This window comes from Hypanus sabinus (assembly GCF_030144855.1).
Source record: "Hypanus sabinus isolate sHypSab1 chromosome X2 unlocalized genomic scaffold, sHypSab1.hap1 SUPER_X2_unloc_7, whole genome shotgun sequence".
NCBI classification, from domain to species: domain Eukaryota; kingdom Metazoa; phylum Chordata; class Chondrichthyes; order Myliobatiformes; family Dasyatidae; genus Hypanus; species Hypanus sabinus.
Genome location: NW_026779007.1, coordinates 317,490 through 338,848, shown reverse-complemented (window position 1 = coordinate 338,848; position 21,359 = coordinate 317,490). Strand labels below are relative to the sequence as shown.

The 21,359-nt window shown below is 42.8% G+C and overlaps 1 protein-coding gene across 2 annotated transcripts; it reads left to right on the top strand.

Moving 5' to 3' along the window:
* The first annotated feature begins 661 nt into the window (after positions 1–661).
* LOC132385956 (zinc-binding protein A33-like) lies at positions 662–20,060 on the top strand. 2 transcript variants are annotated; one of them, XM_059958187.1, is made up of 7 exons: positions 662–1,142; positions 1,812–1,907; positions 2,319–2,552; positions 3,782–3,937; positions 4,223–4,245; positions 4,332–4,450; positions 15,770–20,060. In XM_059958187.1, the coding sequence occupies exons 1-7, from the start codon at positions 732–734 to the stop codon at positions 16,318–16,320; spliced, it is 1,590 nt and encodes a 529-aa protein (XP_059814170.1). In that variant the 5' UTR covers positions 662–731; the 3' UTR covers positions 16,321–20,060. The 2 variants fall into 2 exon arrangements, with proteins under 2 accessions (XP_059814170.1, XP_059814171.1); XM_059958188.1 differs by lacking the exon at positions 3,782–3,937.
* The last annotated feature ends 1,299 nt before the right edge of the window (positions 20,061–21,359 follow it).

The following is a 21,359-nucleotide window of genomic DNA, read 5'->3' as shown; positions in this document are numbered from 1 at the left end:
CTGCGTGACAGAAGGCTCACTGATCTTCGGGCTGTTCCCAGGATCCAAAGAAAATCGGACAGCGAGTGCTGCTGGAAGATCATCAGCTCGGGGAAAGACACTCTAAACTTTTTGGCCTGCCATCACACCGAGATGTCCGGAGAGCAGGGGTTCCCAACCTGGGGTTCACGGTTACTGGTATTGGTCTTTGGCACAAAAAAAGTTTCGGAACTGCTTTCGTACAGGAATGCTGCCGACTGACACATTCCAGTCTATAGGGACACCATTGGATATACAGGGATTCTCTACACAGGACAGGGAGTGGCCGGGTTGGCTGAGGAATCCTCAAGGTTATTGTAGTAGTGAACCACCCCAGGGGGGCAGACGGCTTCTCCTTTCAGCGCAGGACTTCAATCGTCTTCCAGGGGAAGGTCCTTCCGACCGCAGGGATGGGGCCTTTTGAGATTCAGCTGACGTTTTTGTCGCTCTAGGTTGTTAATAGATGGGTTTGCAAGCCATATGGCCATCTCTCCTCAGCTCGTAGCCAGGCTTAGACAGACCATGTCCACGTTTTCTTATCTGTTGCACTTTTAATGTCTTTTTGATCCCACATTAACCAAAATTTCCACTGAACACATCCAGAATCAGAATCTGCAGCTCTCGTAGTGGACAATCGCGGTACTACAATCGCAGGGGTTCAGCAGATCCCCGAAAGTGAAAGCATTCTGAATCAGGAAGTGCCGGGAGTTAACATGGCTTCGAAAAGAAAGGCCGAGAGTTGGACCGAGGAGGTATTTTGTTCCATCTGCCTGGATTTCTTCACCGATCCGGTTATTCTGGAGTGTGGACACAACTTCTGTCGCTCTTGTATCACACAGTGTTGGGAAAGGGAGCAGAGAAACTCCTGCCCGGAATGTAGAGAGGAGTTTGCTGACCGCACCCTCAGGGTGAATCGGGCCTTAGCAAATCTGGCTGAAAAAGCTCGAAATCTAAACCTGAATCCGAAAGGGAAGGAAAGTAAACTTCACTGCGAGGAACATGAGGAAGAACTGAAGCTGTTTTGTGAAACGGACAAGACACTGATCTGTGTGATCTGTGCAGTTGCGCAGAAACACAGAGAACACCGCTTCATGACGATTAAAGAAGCTGTTAAAATCTACAAGGTAAAAGTAATTCGAATTTAATACTCTCCCCATCGTTTATTGTCCATGACACGAGCCTCCATAAACAACACATCATCCCCCACCGTTCGCCGTCTCCAATGGGATTCTACCACGATGCACATCTTTCCCTTCAAAAGCGCAGTCCCACCCTCCTCCACAACAACTCTCCGCTCTCTACGTAATTCCGTTACCCACTCGCTTCTCCCCACTGACTTATCTCCTGACACCGATACCTGCAAACGGGGCAAGTTCGACACCTGATTCCTAGCAACCCCTGCATCACCACTATTCATGGCCCCAAACAGCCCCCAAATCCCCCCTTTTCCTCCATGGTCGATTGTCCTCTCGCTCAGATTCCTTCTTCTCCAGCCCTTTACCTCTTCTACCCGTCCCCTCTCAGCTTCTCACTTCATCAAGTTCCCCCTCACGTTGGCTCACCCGTCACCTGTCAGCTGGTTCTCATCCCCAACCTTTTCTTTCTGGCTTCTGTCCCATTCCTTCCCAGTCCTAATGAAGGGTCTCATCCTGAAACACCGACTGTTTATTTCCCCTGAACAGATGCTGTCTGACTAACTGAGTTCCTCCGGCATTTTGTGTGATAATCGGGTTTGATCACCTGTTTCTTTTGATGCATCTTTGTTTCTATTTCCTTCACTCTCTGACTTCCAGGTTCAGATAAAATCTTCCTTAGACTCTCTCACAAAAAAGAAATCAGACTTCCAGGAAAAGGAGCAGCAACAGAAAGAGAAGATTTCCGGAGTTCGGGTGAGTCTTCCTGAGTGGAATTTCTGTTATTACTGTCCAGTTTTGCTCCATTTAGTGCAGAATAGACGAGTATCGCAGCTCCACTGACCTGGGTTCAATCCTGACCTCTGCTGCTGTCTGTGTGGAGTTTGCATGCTCTCCCTGTGGCCATGACAGTTTCAGACACATTCCAAGGACATGCCGGACGAAAAGTTAAATAAAATTAACCCTGTGAAGTTGAGGGTATGTGAATCAGGTGGGAGTTAATGGGTCAATGAGGGAGTATAGGTTTCAGGGAAACGTGAGGGAATGGGGTTGACAGGAATGTCTCAGAGGTAGTATGGACCCCAGTAGACCGAACAGTCACCTTCATATCAAAAGGAAATACTACACAGCAATGTAGTAAACTAATCTTCACCTTTTATTCGACAGGAACAGTCACACAGCCTTCAGTCCCACATCACATCCCAGTTTGCTGACCTGCACCAGATTATCACTGAGAAAGAGCAGAGCTTACTCAGGGATCTCAGGGAAGAAGAGAAGAGGATTCTTAACACAATGGAGAAAAACCTTCTTAAGATTCAAGAGAATATAAGGTTTATTCAGGAGGAAATCACTAAGTTAAAGGAACAGATGGATCGTAAAGACGGTGTGATATTTCTGAAGGTGAGGGAATATGTTTCAGTTTATATCTGTCAATTTGAACTAAATGAACAGTGGAAAATTTGAAATAAACACAGCACAGCGGCCAATTCTACCAAATCAATTGCCGCTGCTGGTGTCCTCACACAGAGTGTTCTCCTTGCATGACGAACCTCCAATCACTCCGTTAATGACATTCTAAAATGTCGGAGATAGATATTCGATCCTTCATCAGCAACGTATAATATTTAAGCAATGAATTTTCCGCATAATTAATCGTACATTAAACTGCAATTAATCGGTCAACAAAAAATATGGCATTTGTCAGTCCCAGGATCAAAACAGCCCAGAGCAAAGTACGAATACGTAACTTATTCCCTTCGCTTTTACCACGTCCCTACTCACGTGACTGGTTATTGTAATAAACACGTAACACAGAATACAATGCAGATAGAAAAAAGACGTGTTGCTCCTACGCACAGCATTTACAAATGGCAGTAAACTGTTTCTCACCAGACAATTGATGCAACTATTCAGGATTGTTTTTGTCCCAAAACTGGACTTCCACAACTTCTGTACATCTCAGGACAGAATGCAATCTTCTCTGGAATGATATACTGTGATCATAACACAGAGCTGCTGATTGTGTCCTTAATTACCACGTTAAATAACCTCTAAAACTCCCATTAACACCCAGTTCCGGTCATAGGCTCTGAGTGTGACTGGTGCGGTGGGTGTGAGGGTCTCTCTGTCAATCAGTGAGGACAAAGAATGTGACCCACACATCAGACTTATCCTCCATATCTGGTTTCCATCAGATTACGGAAACTTTCACTGTCTCTACATTTTCAGATATGATTTACATGGGATTGTGTCTCATTCTCCGTCACAAGCAGGCCATTTGGTCCATCTCCTCTAATCAATTTCCCTTCTGCACAATCATCCTGCCACCTGCTCACCATAACCAGCAATACGTGTTTATCCTGCCTCTCCATTACATGCAATTTCTGCTGTTCCACTTTAACCACTCCTGTGGCACTGAGTTTCACATCCTCATCACTAAATTTCTTGTGGGATTTATTAAAAACCACCTGGCATTTTATCTTTGACTGAAGGTCTCCCCATAAATAGAAATATAGAAACAAAGAAAACCTACAGCACAATACAGTCTCTTTGGCCCACAATGCTGTGCCGAACATCTACTCACTTTACAAATTACCTCGAGTTAGCTATAGCTCTCTATTTTTTCCAAGCTCCATGTACCTGTGTGGGAGTCTCTTGAAAGACCGTATCGCATCCGCCTCCACCTTCGTTGCCGGCAGCTCATTCCACCCATTTCAAACACTTACCCGACATCGCCTCCGTACTACTTCCAAGCACCTGTGTCCTCTCGTGTTCGCCATAATGAGGTACTTTTTCCACCTTCACGCAATGAAATTCAACACTTATCTTACATTGTTCCATTTTATCATTCTGACGCCTTATCCAGATGGTAATGCACAGCCTGTCCTGTCCTTCCTGTAAGTGTTGGTCTAATTTTGAGAAATATTCCCTGTAATTTTCCCCGTGGTTCTGTATTGTCCGTGTGTGACTGTTGGAGTGGAAATTTTTAACACCTTGTAATGATTTAGATGAAATTCAGGATATGGACAGTAAGTCCAAGTGCAATCAGATTTGTGTTTTATTTATTTCAGGAGGAAGCTCGTCGGAACAGAAGGTAGGACAGGATTTTTACTGAAACCCTGAATGGATTTGAAAATAGTTCAGAATTACAGTTTATCACCAGCAGTTTAATATTTACAGAATCAGTTACGATCTCCAGGAATTGTCAGTGACAGATGAGGCCCTACCGGTTGAAAAATTCGATCACCTCTATTTGTTGAACACAGTGCTGAGAGAAACGCTTGATGCTATTAATCGAGGTAAAACTTACAAAGTTTCATTTTCTCTTTGTTTATGAGACACAATTAAGATAATTTGAGGCAACGATTGGCTGTAATAATAGGCTGATAGGGGAAAGTTTATTCCAATCATCAGGGGAGCAGACAGGAGAATCTGTGGACGTGAATAGGACACCCGAATGGTATGTTGCCTCCTGGGTGCCATGGTGGGACGACTCAGATCGTGTCCGCAGCATTTCCGAGAGGAAGAGAGAACAGCCAGATATCTTGGTTCATATTGGTTCCAATTACATTGGTTCCATTACTCTGTGCCCTGTGAGTGCGGTGTCTGATTGACGCAGGTCTTACCCCTTTTTGATCGACATCTCTCACTGTTGTCAGAGGCAGAATAGGGGAGTGGTAGTGATCGGGAACTCAATCTTCATGAAGCAGACATGAACGGGACTCCTGAATGGTACGTTGCCTCCCAGGTGCCAGGGTCAGGGACTACTCAGATCGTACCTGTAGCATTTTAGAGAGGGAGGTAAAACAGCCAGATATCTTGTGTATTTTGCGACCGATTACATAGGAAGTAGAAGCAAAGAGGTCCTGAAAATAGAATTTGGTGAGCTTGGTAGAAAGCTCCGGGATTGTAATTTCTGGATTGCTGCCTGTGCCACGTGCTGGTGAGGGTAGAAACAGGATAATTTGGCAGATTAAAGATGGCTGAGAAGCTGATGCAAGGGTCAGGGTTTCAGGTTCTTGGATCAATGAGATCTCTTATGGAGGAGGAATGACCTGCTCGAAAGGGATGGGTTGCACCTGGACTTGAGGAAGACAATATTCTCAGAGAGGTTTGATGGAGCTGTTGGGGAGGGTTTAAACTAATTTAGAGGGGGTTGGGAACTGGAATGAAGGGTAAAATGCAAAAGATAGCATGCAGTGAGGCTGTCAGACATGACAGATATGAGGACAAAATTGCAGCCAGCAAGGTGAGTATGAGTGCTTTAGAGATGCAGAATTAAAAAGGGTAGCAGCTACAGTACAGAAAGTGTTATATCCCAATGCATGGAGTATGAAAAATAAGGTAGATAATCTTGTTGCACTATTTCCGATTGTCAGGTATGATGTTGTGGCCATCACGGAATCGTGGCTGAAGGATGGTTGTAGTTGTGATCTCAATGTCCAAGGTTACACAATGTACCGGTGGTACAGAAAGGTCGGGTGACGGGGCAATGTGGCTCTGCTGGTAAATCAGCAGCTGAATGTGACATAGGGTTGTAAGATGTTGAATCCTTGTGGGTTGAGGTAAGGAACTGCAAAAGTAAAAATGACACTGACACCAGTCATATACAGGCCTCCCAACAGTCAGTGGGTTGAGGCCCACAGATTACAATTGGAAATAGAAAAGGCTGATGAAAAGGACAATGTTATGATAATCATGGGAGATTTCAACATGCAGGTCAATTGGGAAAATCAGGTTGGTAAAGGATCTCAAGGGAGTGAGTATGTTGAATGCAATGTGATAGCTCTCTAGAGCAGATTGTCGTTGAGCCTACTCGGGGAACAGCTCTACTGGATTGGGTGTTATGTATTGAACCAGAGGGGAGTAGTTAAAAGAAACCTTAGGAGGCTGAGCTCACAACATGACAGAGTTCAACTTGAAATCTGATAAGGAGACAGTAAAGCCTGACATTGTAGTATTTCAGAGGAGGAAAAGAAATTACAGTGGTCTGAGAGGGGTGTTGGCCAAAGCAAATTGGAAGGAGATGCTGGTAGGGATGAGAGCAGAGCAGAAATGGTGTCAGTTTCTGGGAAAATGAGAGAGGTGAGGGATAGATGTATTCCAAAATTAAATAAATACTCAAATGGTAAAATTGTAAAACCGTGGCTGACAAGGGAAGACAAGTTAATGAAAAGGCAAAAGAGAGGGCATACAACTAAACAAAAAATAGTAGGAAGACAGAGGATTGGGCAGCTTTTAAATATCTACTGAGAAGAACTAAAAGAATGATTGGGAGGGGAAAAATAAACAAGAGATTGGTTTGAATTTAATTGACTTTATTACTTACATCCTTCATATACATGAGGATTAAAAATCTTTACGTTATGTCTCCATCTAAATGTGCAATGAGCAATTTATAGTAATTTATGATTAATTATATGTATGACATGCTGGTCAATATAACATAGAAATACAGCTGTGTCCACATGAGTTAAGCAGCCTGCTGGCCTTGTTGAAGAAGCTGTCCCGGAGCCTGTTGCTCCTGGCTTTTATGCTGCGGTACTGTATCCCGGATGGTAGCAACTGGTACAGTTTGTGGTTGTGGTGACTCTGGTCTCCAAAGATCCTTCAGGCCAGTTTTACACACCTGTCTTTGTAAAACAAGTTATCAAACAATATCAAATTGTTTTTCAAGTATTGTAGAAAAATGAAACAGAGGTGAGAGTGGATATAGGACCGCAAGAAAATGAGGCCGGATATATAATAACGCGGGATAAAGAGATGGCAGATAAACCAAATATTTTGCACCAATCTTCACCGTGGAAGACACTAGCACTGTGCCCGGTGTTGAAGAGTGCGAGGGAGGAGAAGTGAGTGCAGTTGCTGTTACACGGGAGAAGGTGCTCAATAGGCTGAAAGCCCGACCCGGACCAGATGAACTGCACCCTAGTGTTCTGAAAGAGGTCGCAGTAGAACTTATGGAGGCATTTCAAATGATCTTCCAAAAATCACTGGACCCTGGCATGGTGCCAGTGGACTGGAATATGGCAAATGTCACTTAACTCTTTAAGTAAGGAGGAAGGCAGCAGAAAGGAAATTAGTGACCAGTTAGCCTCACCTCTGTGGTTGGGAAGAAATTGGAGTCAATTGTTAAGTGTGAGGTTATGGAACACTTGGTGACACTGGACAAGATAGGAGAAGTCAGCATGGAATACCCTGCCTGACAAACCTGTTGGGATTCTTTGAGATTACTAGCAGGATCGATAAAGGGGATGCAATAGATGTTGTATATTTGGAATCTCAGAAGGCCTTCGACAAGGTGCCACACTTGAAAGTGGTAACCAGGTTACGAGGCCATGGGATTACAGAAAAATTACAGGCATGGTTAGAACATTGGCTGATTGGTCGGAAACAGCGAATGAGAGTAAAGGGATCCTTTTCTGGTTGGCTGCCAGTGACTCGTGTTCCGCAGGGGTCAGTGTTAGGACACCTTCATTTTATGCTATATATCAAGATTTAGCTGATGGAACAGACCATAAGATATAGGAGCAGAAGTAGGCCATTCGGCCCATCGAGTCTGCTCCACCATTCAATCATGGGCTGATCTTTTTATTCCGGTCATCCCCACTCCCCTGCTTTCACCCTATACCCTTTGATGCCCTGGCTAATCAAGAACCTATCTATATCTGCCATAAATATGACGGCCTTAACAGCCACTTGTGGCAACAAATTCCATAGATTTTCCACACACTAACTAAAGTAATTTCTTCACATCTCAGTTCTAAAAGGACGTCCTTCAATCCTGAAGTCATACCCTCTTGTCCTAGAGTAGATGGCTTTGTGGTCGTCGAAATAATGTGCAGATTTTTTTTTCAGATGGGGAGAAAACCAAAAAAAAAAAAACAAAAACCCAAAAAGCTGACATGTAAATGGACTTTGCAGTCATTAAAGTAGTTTCTCCGCATCTCAGTTCTAAAAGGAAGAACTTCAATTTTGAAGTCATACCCTCTTGTTCTAGAATAGATGGCTTTGTTTCCAAGTTTGCAGATGATACAAAGATTGGTGGAGGGGCCGGTAGTGTTGAGGAAACAGTTAGGTTGCACAAGGACCTGAGTGGGGAGAATGGGAAAGAAAGTGGCAAATGATATACGATGTTGGAAAATGCATGGTCATCCACTTTGGTCGTAGAAATAGTGTTCAAATTATTTTTTCAAATGGGGAGAAAACCCAAAAAGCTGAGATGAAAATGGACTTAGCAGTCATTCTGGAGAACATCCTAAATGTTCATTTGCAGGTAGAGTCAGTGGTGAGGACGGCAAATCCAATGTTAGCATTCAGTTCAAGGGGTTTAGATCGCATTCAATTCAAGCGCAGGGATGTGGTGCTGAGGCGTTATAAGGCACTGGTATTGAGTATTCCCTTGAGTGTTGTGAAAAATTTTGGGCTCCTCTAAGAAAAGATGTGCTGGCATTACAGAAGGTTCATTTCATAAGGATGATTCCAGGAATGAAAGGGTTATCATACGAGGAACGTTTGACAGCTCTGTGTCTGTACTCACTGGAATTTAGAAAAAAAAAGGGGGATCTCATTGAAACCTTTTGAATGTTGAAAGTCCTAGACAGAGTAGATGTGGAAAGGATGTTTCCCATGGTAGTGGAGTTTAGCACAAGAGGGCACAGCGTCAAGATGCAGTGACATCTATTTTAAACAAATATGAACAAATTTGAGCCAGCGGCTGGTGAATTTGTGGAACTTGTTGTGTGTATTTAAGGCAGAGCTTGATAGGTTCTAGATTGGACACAGCATCAAAGGTTACGGGGAGAAGGCCAGGTAGTGGGGCTGAGGAGGAAAAATAAGGATCAGCCATGATTGAATGGCGGAGCAGACTCGATAGGCAAATGGCCTAATTCTGCTCCTATGTCTTATGGTGATCAGACCACTACATTGAAGCATTGTGAGAATGAGCTCGGACACACCAACAAGCATTGACATGGGTCAAGATTTCATCTCGGGAGAAGCACACACAGCATAACCGGCCTGGCAAATCTCCTTCACACACACACACAGGAAGGACTGGCAGATTGTAGTCAGAGCCTCAGCAATGTTTTCCCTCAGTAACCTGGAAACCAATCTCTACAGAGACAGTCATTTATTCATTTAAACAACTCAATCACGTGTGACACAATGTCAACACACACCAGACATGTGATGACACACTGTAGCATACAAATTCCTCAATGGGCACACTCTCCTTCAATGTGTATACACACCACACGGATATTTACCACAATCAACACACACACACACACACACACACACACACACACACACATTATCAGAGTGTGACACACGTCTACAGAAATAGGCACAAATTCCCATTTAGGATTGAAATCTGCCGTTCGTACCCAGTCTGTCTGTTCTTTGGCACTGAGCTGCCCTCTGACGTGACGTCACATCAACACTTCACAGACAGACTCCGGGGTGAGATTCCTCAGGAGGATGATCTGGGAGGGTTTGATGGATGTTAAACCCACGGCCCACTTCATCAATGTGCGAGACTAAGATGTCTTCTTGAGTGTGGCCCATTTGTGTGTGTTTGCCTGCCCCCCATCCCTCTAACCATTTCCCATCTGTGTACCGGCCCAAATTTATTTTAAAATATTTTATTTTTACCTGTTACTACAGCGTTTGAGGGAAAATTCCATTTAACAACCTCCCTCTCTATGAGAATGTTACCCGATAGACCACACAGAAAAATTTCCTGTCTCACATTCAGTCTGAGGCCTCTGGTTCTGTACTCCCATTACTTGGAAAAAGAAACTATTTAAGCTCCTTAAAATTATTTATCTTGATAAGGGGGCATATCTGAACATCCTACACTACATCTGAATAGCCCAAGCTTATCCACTCTCTGCTTATAACCCAAGCCCCCAGTCCTGGTAACATCCTCCTGAAGCCTTCTGTCCAGTGTAATGTCATCCTCCCCATATTCGGGAACCGGAAATGCAGACAATGCTCCAAGTGTGGTCTATCATCGACATCAAAGGCCTTGCTGAATTTCATGTGGACAGTGTGGAATAGGCTGATGAATACACGACTGAAGGTGTTTTTTTAGATTGGGACAAGAAGTGCGGCGTGGGAGCTAAATTCTGAAGGAAGGCAGTTTTCTAAAATAAAAACTTTGCGTACAAGAACGGCGAGACTGCGCAGGACAGTGCGGAGAGTTTAAAAAGATGACCACCCTATACAGCGGGCAGCGGAGTGGGTGGCAGCAGAGTGTAGGGATTTGGCTCAACGGGCTTAGGCGGTAACGGGAAGAGGCGAGAGTGAGGCACCGATTCTTTTTCTCCCCTTGGCAAATCGGCCCGGACGGACAGGGAACAGCAGGGCACATTAGCGAACGGTTTAAAAAGTCCGTGTGTTTGGCGAAGTTAGTGGGTGAGTAGACCCATCTTTCTTTCTTTCATTCCTGTAGAATTAGCTAGCATGTCTGCGGGTTAGTGCTTTGCTCAGGGTCTCAGATGTGGGAATCCTGGGAGACCTCCAGCCTCCCTGATAGCCACATCTGCGTCAGGTGAACCGAGGTGCAGCTCCTCGGAGACCGTGTTAGGGATCTGGAGCAGCAGCTTGATGACCTACTGCTTATTAGAGAAAACAAAGAGGTGATAGACAGGAGCTACAGGGAGGTAGTCATCCCTAGGCTACAGAGGTCAGAAAACTAGGTGACTGTCAGGAGAGGGAAGGGAAATGCCAGGGTAGTGGAGAGCACCACTGTGTCTGCCCCCCTCAGCAACAAGTATATCGTTTTGGATGCTGTTGAGGTGGATGACCTGACAGGGGACGGCCACGGTGACCGGGTCTCTGGCACTGAGCCTGGCGCTGTTGTGCAGGAGGGAAGGAGGGAGAAGAGGAATGCGGTAGTCATAGGGGATTCCATAGTCAGGGGAACAGACAGGAGATTCTGTGAGCCTGATAGAGATACCCGCATGGTGTGCTGCCTCCCAGGTGCCAGGGTACGGGGTGTCTGGGATCGGGTCTAGAATATCCTGAAGGGAGAGGGCGAGCAGCCAGCTGTCTTGGTACATGTTGGTACCAAGAGGAAAAGGGAGGAGGTCCTGAAGAGAGATTTCCGGGAGTTAGGAATGAAGCTGAGAAGCAGGAACTCCAGGGTAGTAATCTCAGGATTGCCACCTGTGCCACGTGCTAGCGAGGGCAAGAATAGTAGGATCAGACAGATGAATGCGTGGCTGAGAGACTGGTGCAGGGGCCAGGGTTTCAGATTCTTGGATAATTAGTATCTCTTCTGGGGGAAGTATTACCTGTTTAAAAAGGACGGGTTACACCTGAACCATAGCGGGAATGTTTAATAGAGCTGTTAGGGAGGGCTTAAACAAATTTGACAGAGGTCATGGAAACCGGAATGATAGAGTGGAGGAGGGAGAAAACAGAAATAAATCTATGAGACTGAGCAGTAAAGATGTCACGAAGCACAGGCAGGTGATGGGGCAAATTTGCAGCCACTGGGATGAGCTGCAGTGCAATCAAAACAAAAAGTACCAAATACTGGACTTAAGGTGTTATACTTAAATACACACAGCATAAGGAATAAGGTGGATGATCTTGTCGTACAGCTACAGATTGGCAGGTATAATTTTGTGGCTATCACAGAGACGTGGCTAAAGGATGCATGTCTGTGAGAGCTGAACGTCCAAGGATACACGGTGTATCGGAAGGATAGGCAGGTAGGCAGAGGGGGTGACGTGGCTTTATTGGTAAGAAATGATATTAAATCATTAGAAAGAGATGACATAGGATCGGAAGGTGCAGAATCTTTATGGGTTGAGCTAAGAAATCGCGGGGTAAAAGGACCCTGATGGCAGTTATCTACCGGCCTCCTAACAGCTGCAGTGATGTGGACTACAAGTTACAACAGGAAGTAGAAAAGGCTTGCCAGAAGGGCAGTGTTGTGATAATTGTGGGGATTTTAACATGCGAGTGGATTGGGAAAATCAGGTCGACACTGGATCTCAAGACAGAGAATTTGTAGAATGTATACGAGATGCTTTTTTCAGAACAACCTGTTGTTGAGCCCACTAGGGGATCAGAGATACTGGATTGGATATTGTGTAATGACCCAGAGGTGATTAGAGAGATTGAGGTGAAGGAACCGTTAGGAGGCAGTGATCGTAACATGATTGACTTCACTGTGAAATTTGAGAAAGAGAAGCCGAAATCCGATGTGTCGGTATTGCAGTAGAGTAAAGGAAATTACAGTGGCACGAGAGAGGAACTGGCCAAATTTGACTTGAAAGGGACATTAGGGGGAAGGACGGCCGAGCAGCAGTGGCTGGAGTTTATGTGAAGAGTGAGGAATGTGCAAGACAGATATATTCCAAAAAAGAAGAATTTTTCAAATGGAAAAAGAGCAGTCAAAGCCAAAGTGGCTGACAAGAGAAGTCAAAGCCAAAGTAAAAGCAAAGGAGAGGGCATTCAAAGAAGCAAAAATTAGTGGGAAGATAGAGGATTGGGAAGTTTTTAAAAGCTTACAAAAGGAAACTAAGAAGGCCATTAAGAGGGAAAAGATGAACTATGAAAGGAAGCTGGCAAATAATATCAGAGAAGATACTAAAAGCTTTGTCAAGTATATAAAGAATAAAAAACGGGTGAGAGTGGATATTGGACAGATAGAAAATGATGCTGGAGAAATTGTAATGGCAGATAAGGAGATGGCTGAGGAACTGAACGAGTATTTGCATCAGTCCTCACTGAGGAAGATATCAGCAGTATACTGGAAACTCAAGGGTGTCAGGGAAGAGAAGTGTGTGCAGTCACAATTACGACAGAGAAAGTACTCAGGAAGCTGAATAGTCTCAGGGTAGATAAATCTCCAGGACCAGATGGAATGCACCCTTGTGTTTTGAAGGAAGTAGCTGTGGAGATCGCGGAGGCATTAGCAATGATTTTTCAAAAGTCAATAGATTCTGGCATGGTTCCGGAGGAGTGGAAGATTGTAAATGCCACTCTGGTATTTAAGAAAGGGGCAAGGAAGCAAAAAGTAAATTATAGACCTGTTAGATTGAGAAATGGTTGTGAGGTTTCTGGAGTCAATTGTCAAGGATGAGGTTACGGAGTACCTGGAAATTATTTGAGGAGATTACAAGTAGGCTAGACAAGGGAGATGCAGTGGATGTTGTGTATTTGGATTTTCAGAAGGCTTTTGACAAGGAGCCACACATGAGGCTGCTAAACAAGATAAGAGCCCATGGAATTACGGGAAATTTACATATGTGGGTAGAGCGTTGGCTGATTGGCAGGAAACAGAGAGTGGGAATATAGGGATCCCATTCTGGTTGTCTGCCATTTACCAGTGGTGTTCCACAGGGGTCCATGTTGGGGCGGCTTCTTTTTACGTTGTATATCAACGATTTGGATTATGAATTAGATGGCTTTGTGGCTATGTTTGCTGATGATACAAAGATAAGCGGAGGGGACGGTAGTGCTGAGGAAACAGAGAGTCTGCAGGGAGACTTGGATAGATTGGGAGAATGGTCAAAGAAGTGGCAAATGAAATACAATGTTTAAAAGTGTATGGTCATGAACGTTGGTAGAAGAAATAAACGGGCTGACTATTATTTAAATGGAGAGAGTATTCAAAATTCTGAGATGCAATTGTACTTGGAAGTGCTCATGCAGGATACCCTTAAGGTTAACCTCCAGGTTGAGTCGATGGTGAAGAATGCGAATGCAATGTTGGCATTCATTTCTAGAGGAATAGAATATAAGAGCAGGGATGTGATGTTGAGGCTCTGTAAGGCAGTGGTAAGACCTCACTTGGAATACTGTGTGCAGTTTTGGGCTCCTTATTTACGAAAGGATGTTCTGACGTTGGAGAGGGTTCAGAGAAGATTCACGAGAATGATTCCTGGAATAAGAGTGTTAACATGTGAGGAATGTTTGACCGCTCTTGGACTGTACTCCGTGGAGTTTAGAATGAGGGGGAACGTCACAGAAGCATTTCGAATGTTGAAAGGCATGGACAGAGTGGATGTGGCAAAGTTGTTTCCCATGGTGGGGGAGTCTAGTACGAGAGCATGACTTAAGGATTGAAGGGCGCCCATTCAGAACGGAGATGCGAAGAAATTTTTTTAGCCAGAGGGTGGTGAATCTGTGAATTTCTTGCAGCAGTGGAAGCCAAGTCATTGGGTGTATTTAAGACAGAGATTGATAGGTATGTGAGTAGACAGGTCATGGTGAGAGGGTGGGAGAGTGGGACTAAATGGGAGAATGGGAAAATGGATCAGCTCATGATAAAATAACTTCTGCTTTAAAAATCAAACACAAGAAAATCTACAGATGCTGGTAATCCAAACTGCACAGGTCCTGATGAAGGGTCTCGCCAGATCTCTCTGACACCTGTCTGGAGAGAGTTGATGTTGGGGGGATGTGGGTGGGTCGAGAACGGTAAGCACAGCCTCCGACTATAGGGATGTCCATTTAGGACAGAGATGAGGAGGAATTCCTTTATCCACAGGATAGTGAATCTGCCACAGGCAGCTTTGGAGGCCAAATAATTGACTATATTTAAAGCAGAGTAACACACACAAATTGTTGAGTGAACAGCAGGCCGGGAAGTTTCTATGGAAATGAGTAAACAGTCTACGGTTCAGACTGAAACAATTCATCAATACCTGTGTTGCTTAAGGGTTCCTGCAAATTCATCCCCTGTCCTAATGAGGGGCTGCGGGGGATGGGGTTGTGGGAAAGGGGACAAAGTCATCCTCATCTGCCATCTTTGCCTCCTCTAGCTTCTCATTACGTCTACACACACAGTTCACCCACAGGCTTTCCACCCCTCCCCCTCCTGGTCCAATCTGCCATTCATCTCACCCATACTGGTTCCCATTATCACCTCCTTTACTGTCTCAAACCATCACACTGCCCCACTTCACACTCACAAATGAAAGTGAACATTGTATGACGGGCCTGTTCCTGTGCTGTACTGCTCTATGTTCTCTGTTCCCTGTTTCGGAGAATGAGAGGAGATCTCATGGAAACACAAAATTCTTTCAGGGATCAACAGGCAGGAGTGAGGGAGGATGTTTCCGCTGTCTGAGGTGTCAAGGGCCACGGGTCTCTCTGCTCTCCGTCCAGCGGAAAACCCCGGATCCCCGGGGCCGCGCTGTCCGAGTCTCCCCCCGATCCCCGGGGCCGCGCTGTCCGAGTCTCCCCCCGATCCCCGGAGCCGCGCTGTCCGAGTCTCCCCCCGATCCCCGGGCCCCGCTGTCCGAGTCTCCCCCCGATCCTCGGGGCCGCGCTGTCCGAGTCTCCCCCCGATCCCCGGGGCCGCACTGTCCGAGTCTCCCCCCGATCCCCGGGGCCGCGCTGTCCGAGTCTCCCCCCGATCCTCGGGGCCCCGCCCGAGTCTCCCCCGATCCCCGGGGCCGCGCTGTCCGAGTCTCCCCCCGATCCCCGGGGCCGTGCCGTCCGAGTCCCCCCCCGATCCCCGGGGCCCCGCTGTCCGGGTCTCCCCCCGATCCCCGGGGCCGCGCTGTCCGAGTCTCCCCCCAATCCTGGGAACGCGCTGCCCGAGTCTCCCCCCGAACCCCGGGACTCTAATTCTCTGCTTCTCCCCCCAGTCTCTGTCACCCTGGATGTGGAAACGGCGAATCCGGGTCTCGAGGTGTCTGAGGATCGGAAGAGTGTGAGATGGACCGGGACCTGGAGGAATCTCCCTGACACTGGGAAGAGATTCACAGACTGGATTTGTGTGCTGGGATCGGAGGGATTCACATCGGGGAGACATTACTGGGAGGTGGAGGTGACGGGGAATCGGGTCTGGTGTCTGGGAGTCGCCGCAGAGTCTGTGGAGAGGAAGAGATCGGTCAGTCTGAGTCCGGAGACCGGATTCTGGGTCATCAGGCGGGTTGGTGACGTGTTACATTGGGATTGTGACGTGTCCGGTCGCCCCTTCCCCGGGTCCCGTCTCGCTGCCGGTCCCATCCCCGGGAGGGTGGGAGTTTATCTCAGTTACGAGTCCGGGACAGTTTCATTTTACAACGCGGAGACCAAGTCCCATCTCCACACCTTCACTGGGAATAAATTCACGGGGAAACTTTATCCTTTCTTCCGGACCGGGGATGTGAACCAGTGGCTGAGAATCTGCTCCGGTTCCGCTCCGGGTCTGTAAACCGGTCGGGTCCCGGGACCGGCGTCAGGAGTAAAGTCCCTGTAAATATAAATGTGCGGAGAGTGCAGCTAAATACGTGGCTAAGGGGATGGTGCAGGAGGGAGGGCTTCATGTTTCTGGTCAATTGGGCTTTGTTCCCGGGAAGGTGGGGCCTGTTCCGACGGGACGGTTTGCCCCTAAACTGGGCGGGGGGGGGGGAGGAATAACATTCTTGCGGGTAAATTTGCCAGTGCTGCTCCGGGGAATTTAATCTAGATTTGCAGTGGGAGGGGAACCAGAGTGTTAGAGCAGATAGTGAGGTGCAGGAGGATAAGGAACATGAGAGGACTGCATGTATAAACGGAAATGATAAAAAAGCGGATGATATACATATTCTCAGGTACATCTATTTCAATGCACGGAGTATTGTCGGTAAAACAGATGAGTTTAGGGCTTGGGTTGACACGTGGGATAACGTCATTACTGCTATTAGTGAGGGGCAGAACTGGCAGCTTAATGTTCCGGTAAAATTGGAGAAGGGCCAATTTTGTGGAAATGAAAAAGGATCTAGGAAGAGTGGATTGGGATAAGATTTTTTTTCTGGCAAGGATGTGCTCAGTAAGTTCACAGGCATAAGAAATTAAATAGAGATTGGGTTGGAAATGTTATAGCAACTTCATTTAATTCAAAATCGAGAGGAGTTGCAATTTCGGTTAATAAATCTTTACAAATTAAAATACAAAATGTAATAATTGATTCTGTGGGGAGATATGTGATTATACATTGTCAAATTTTTTCAGAATTATGAACTTTTATGAACATTTATGCACCAAATGAAAATGATGCAAAATTCATACAAGAAGATTTTTTGAACTTGGCTGACGCAAATGATAAAATATTAATAGGCGGAGATTTTAATTTTTGTTTAGATCCAGTTTTAGATAGGTCAACTAAAGTTGTTACAAAATTAAAAGTAATAAAACTAACTTTATCATTAATGGAAGATTTAAACCTGATTGATATATGGAGAATAATTAATCCAAGAGAAAGAGATTATTCATTTTATTCAAATAGACATAAAGCTTAGATGGAGATTTAATACAATTTTATTTAAACGTCAAGATTTTTGTGATTTTATGAAGAAACAGATTCAATTTTTTTTGGATACAAATTTACATTCAGTTGAGGATAAAATTGTATTATAGGAAGCGATGAAAGCATATTTAAGGGGTCAGATTATAAGTTATACATCTAAAATTAAGAAGGAAAATTGGGAAAAGATATCATAAAGTTAGAAAAAGAATCTCAAAGATATATGACAGAAGAAAAACAAAGACAACTTGTTAATAAAAAACTACAGTATAATACACTCCAGACATATCGTACAGAAAAAATAATTATGAGAACTAAACAGAAATATTACGAATTAGGTGAAAGATCACATAAAATTTTTGCTTGGCAGTTGAGAACAGAACAGGCTTTTAAAACAATAAATGCAATTAGAACAAGTGTAAATAAGGTTGCTGATAAACCTTTAGAAATTAATGAAACTTTAATTGTTTTTTATATACTGAACTATATCAATCAGAATCACAAAATAAGATTACTGAGATAGATAAATTTTTATCACAAATAACCCTTCCAAAATTCAATTTGGAAGAACAGAAAGGATTAGATATGCCCTTTACATTAAAAGAGGTTGAACAAGCTTTAGGATCACTTCAGAGTAACAAATCCCCAGAAGAAGATGGTTTTCGTCCTGAATTTTATAAAAAAAAAATTAAAGATATATTAATTTCTCCCTTTATGGAATTAATATACCAAGTGGAAAGAATGCATAAACTCCCACAATCTTTTTTAACAGCGATCTTAACTGTATTGCCAAAAAAAGAGATCCTCTAAAACCAACATCATATAGGCCTATTTCTTTGTTGAATACAGATTATAAGATAATAGCAAAAATTTTATCTAATAGAATATCTAAATATTTACCAAAATTAATACATATGGATCAAACAGATTTTATTAAAAACAGACAATCAATGGATAATCTAACCTGGTTACTTAGTATAATTCATCTGGCACAAAAAAGAGAGGAAATGAGTGTGGCATTTGCTTTGGATGCAGAAAAAGCATTTGATAGATTGGAATGGGATTTTTTGTTTAAGGTATTGGAAAAATATGAGCTAGGAAAATCTTTTATACAATGGATTAAAACCTTAAATACTAATCCTCAAGCTAAAGTAGTTACAAATGCTCAGATTTCAATACCATTTTGCTTAACGAGGTCAACTAGACAAGGCTGCCCGTTATCACCTGCTTTATTTGTATTGGCAAAAGAACCATTAGCTGAATTAATTAGAACAGATTCAGATATTGGCGGTTTTAGAGTTAATCAAGAAGAATATAAGATTAATTTATTTGCTGATGATGTTTTGATTTATTTAACAAACCCATTACAATCTTTGCAAAGATTATCTTTTATATTGGAAGAATACGGGAAAGTATCAGGGTATAAATTAAATTGGGATAAAAGTGAAATTTTACCCCTTACCAAAGGAAATTATAATCAATGTCGATTAGTAACTCAATTTCGATGCTCAATAAATGGGATAAAATATTTAGGAATCAGAGTTGACAATGATGTAAAAAATTTATATAAACAAAATTGTTTGTCATTATTAAAAAATAAAAGAGGATCTTGATAATTGGATGATGTTACCAATAACATTAATAGGTAGAGTTAATGCTGTAAAAATGAATATATTCCATAGATTGCAATATTTATTCCAAACTTTACCAATACAATTACCGCAGAAGTTTTTTCAAGAACGAAATAAATATGTAAGGAAATTTCTTTGGAAAGGAAAGATGTCAAGAATATCATTGGAAAAATTGAGATGTAAATTTGATTTAGGAGGGTTACAACTTCCAAATTTTAAGAATTATGATAAAGCAAATCAACTTAGATTTATTGCATCTTTTTTTGATGAAAAAAAAAACCCGGCATGGATTAGAATAAAATTAGATAAGATAGGAGAAAACATACCAGAAGATTTTACATATAAATGGGAATCCAAATTGATACGGGAAAAAAAAAAGAATCTCCTATATTAAGACACTTGATTGATTTATGGAATAAGGTAAATATGGACGATAAGATGAAGAAATCTTTATTAGCAAAAACAAACTTTAATTCAAAATAGGCTTATTCCTTTTACAATGGATAATAAACTTTTACATAATTGGTTCCAAAAGGGGATTAAATATATACGTAATTGTTTTGAAGGAGGTATATTGATGTCGTTTGATCAATGAAAAAATAAATATAAAATATCAAACAACACTCTTTTCTCTTATTTTCAATTAAAGGACAATTTACGAGAAAAGCTGGGTCAAACAATGTTGATGCCAAAACTTAGTGAAATAGAAATATTAATTCAAAAAGGAAAAATTTAAAAAATTACATCTTGTATGTACAATTTGATTCAAAAACAGACTGAATCTGGAATTCATAAATCAAGACAAAAGTGGGAAACCGATTTGAATGTTAAAATTGTTGGAAAAAGTTGGTCAAGATTATGTTCTGATAGTATGATAAATACAATAAATGTTCAAATTAGATTAATACAATATAATTTTTACATCAATTATATATAACACCACAGAAAATAAATAGATCAAATTCAAATATGTCTGACCAATGCTTTCGAAGTAATCAAGAAATTGGTACTTTTTTACATTCTACTTGGTCTTGTTTTAAAATTCAACCATTTTCGATATATCTGACTTTTATTGGAACAAAGTACTGGAGTTAAACTCCCAAATAGTCCAATATTATTTTTATTAGGAGATATTGAAGGGACAGTACCGAAAATTAAATTGAATAAGTATCAGAAAAAAAATTATAAATATTGTATTGGCAGTAGCTAAAAAAAGTTATCGCAATTACTTGGAAATCTGAGTTATATTTAACTATGGATCATTGTAATAATGAAATATATAGTTGTATTCCACTTGAAAAAAATTACATATAATCTAAGAAATGAATATGATATATTTTTCAAAATTTGGCTCCCATACCTACAAAAGATGGGATTAAATATATAGGTCCTTTGAAGATAAAATTATAATGTAATTGGGGAAAGTAACCCTCAACCTTCTACGCTCCAATGAATAGAGACCAAACTTGTTCAACCTTTCTCTGTAACTTAAGTGCTGAAACCCAAGTAACATCCTCGTAAATCGTCTCTGCACTCTCCCTAATTTATTGATATCTTTCCTATAATTCGGTGACCAGAACTGCACACAATATTCTAAATTTGGCCTTACCAATGCCTTGTACAATTTTAGCATTACATTCCAACTTCTGTACTCAATGCTTTGATTTATAAAGGCCAGCATTCCAAAAGCCTTCTTCACCACCATGCATGAGACTCCACCTTCAGGGAACTATGCACTGTTATTCCTAGATCTTTCTGTTCCTCTGCATTCCTCAATGCCTTACCTTTTACCCTGTATGTTCTATTTGGATTATTCCTGCCGAAATGTAGAAACTCACAGTTCTCAGCATTAAACTCCATTGGGCAACGTTCAGCCCATTCTTCTAACCAGCATAAATCTCCCTGCAAGCTTTGAAAATCCACCTCATTATCCACAACACCTCCTACCTTAATATCATCGGCATACGTACTAATCCAATTTACGACCCCATCATCCAGATCATTTATGTATATTACAAACAACACTGGGCCCAAAACAGATCCCTGAGGCACACCGCTAGTCACTGGCCTCCATCCCGATAAACAATTATCCACCACTACTCTCTGGCATCTCCCATCTAGCCACTGTTGAATCCATTTTATTACTCCAGCATTAATACCTAACGACTGAACCTTCTTAACTAACCTTCCATGTGGAACTTTGTCAAAGGCTTTGCTGAAGTCCATATAGACTACATCCACTGCCTTACCCTCGTCAACATTCCTCGTAAGTTCTTCAAAAAATTCAATAAGGTTTGTCAAACATGACCTTCCACGCACAAATCCATGCTGGCTACT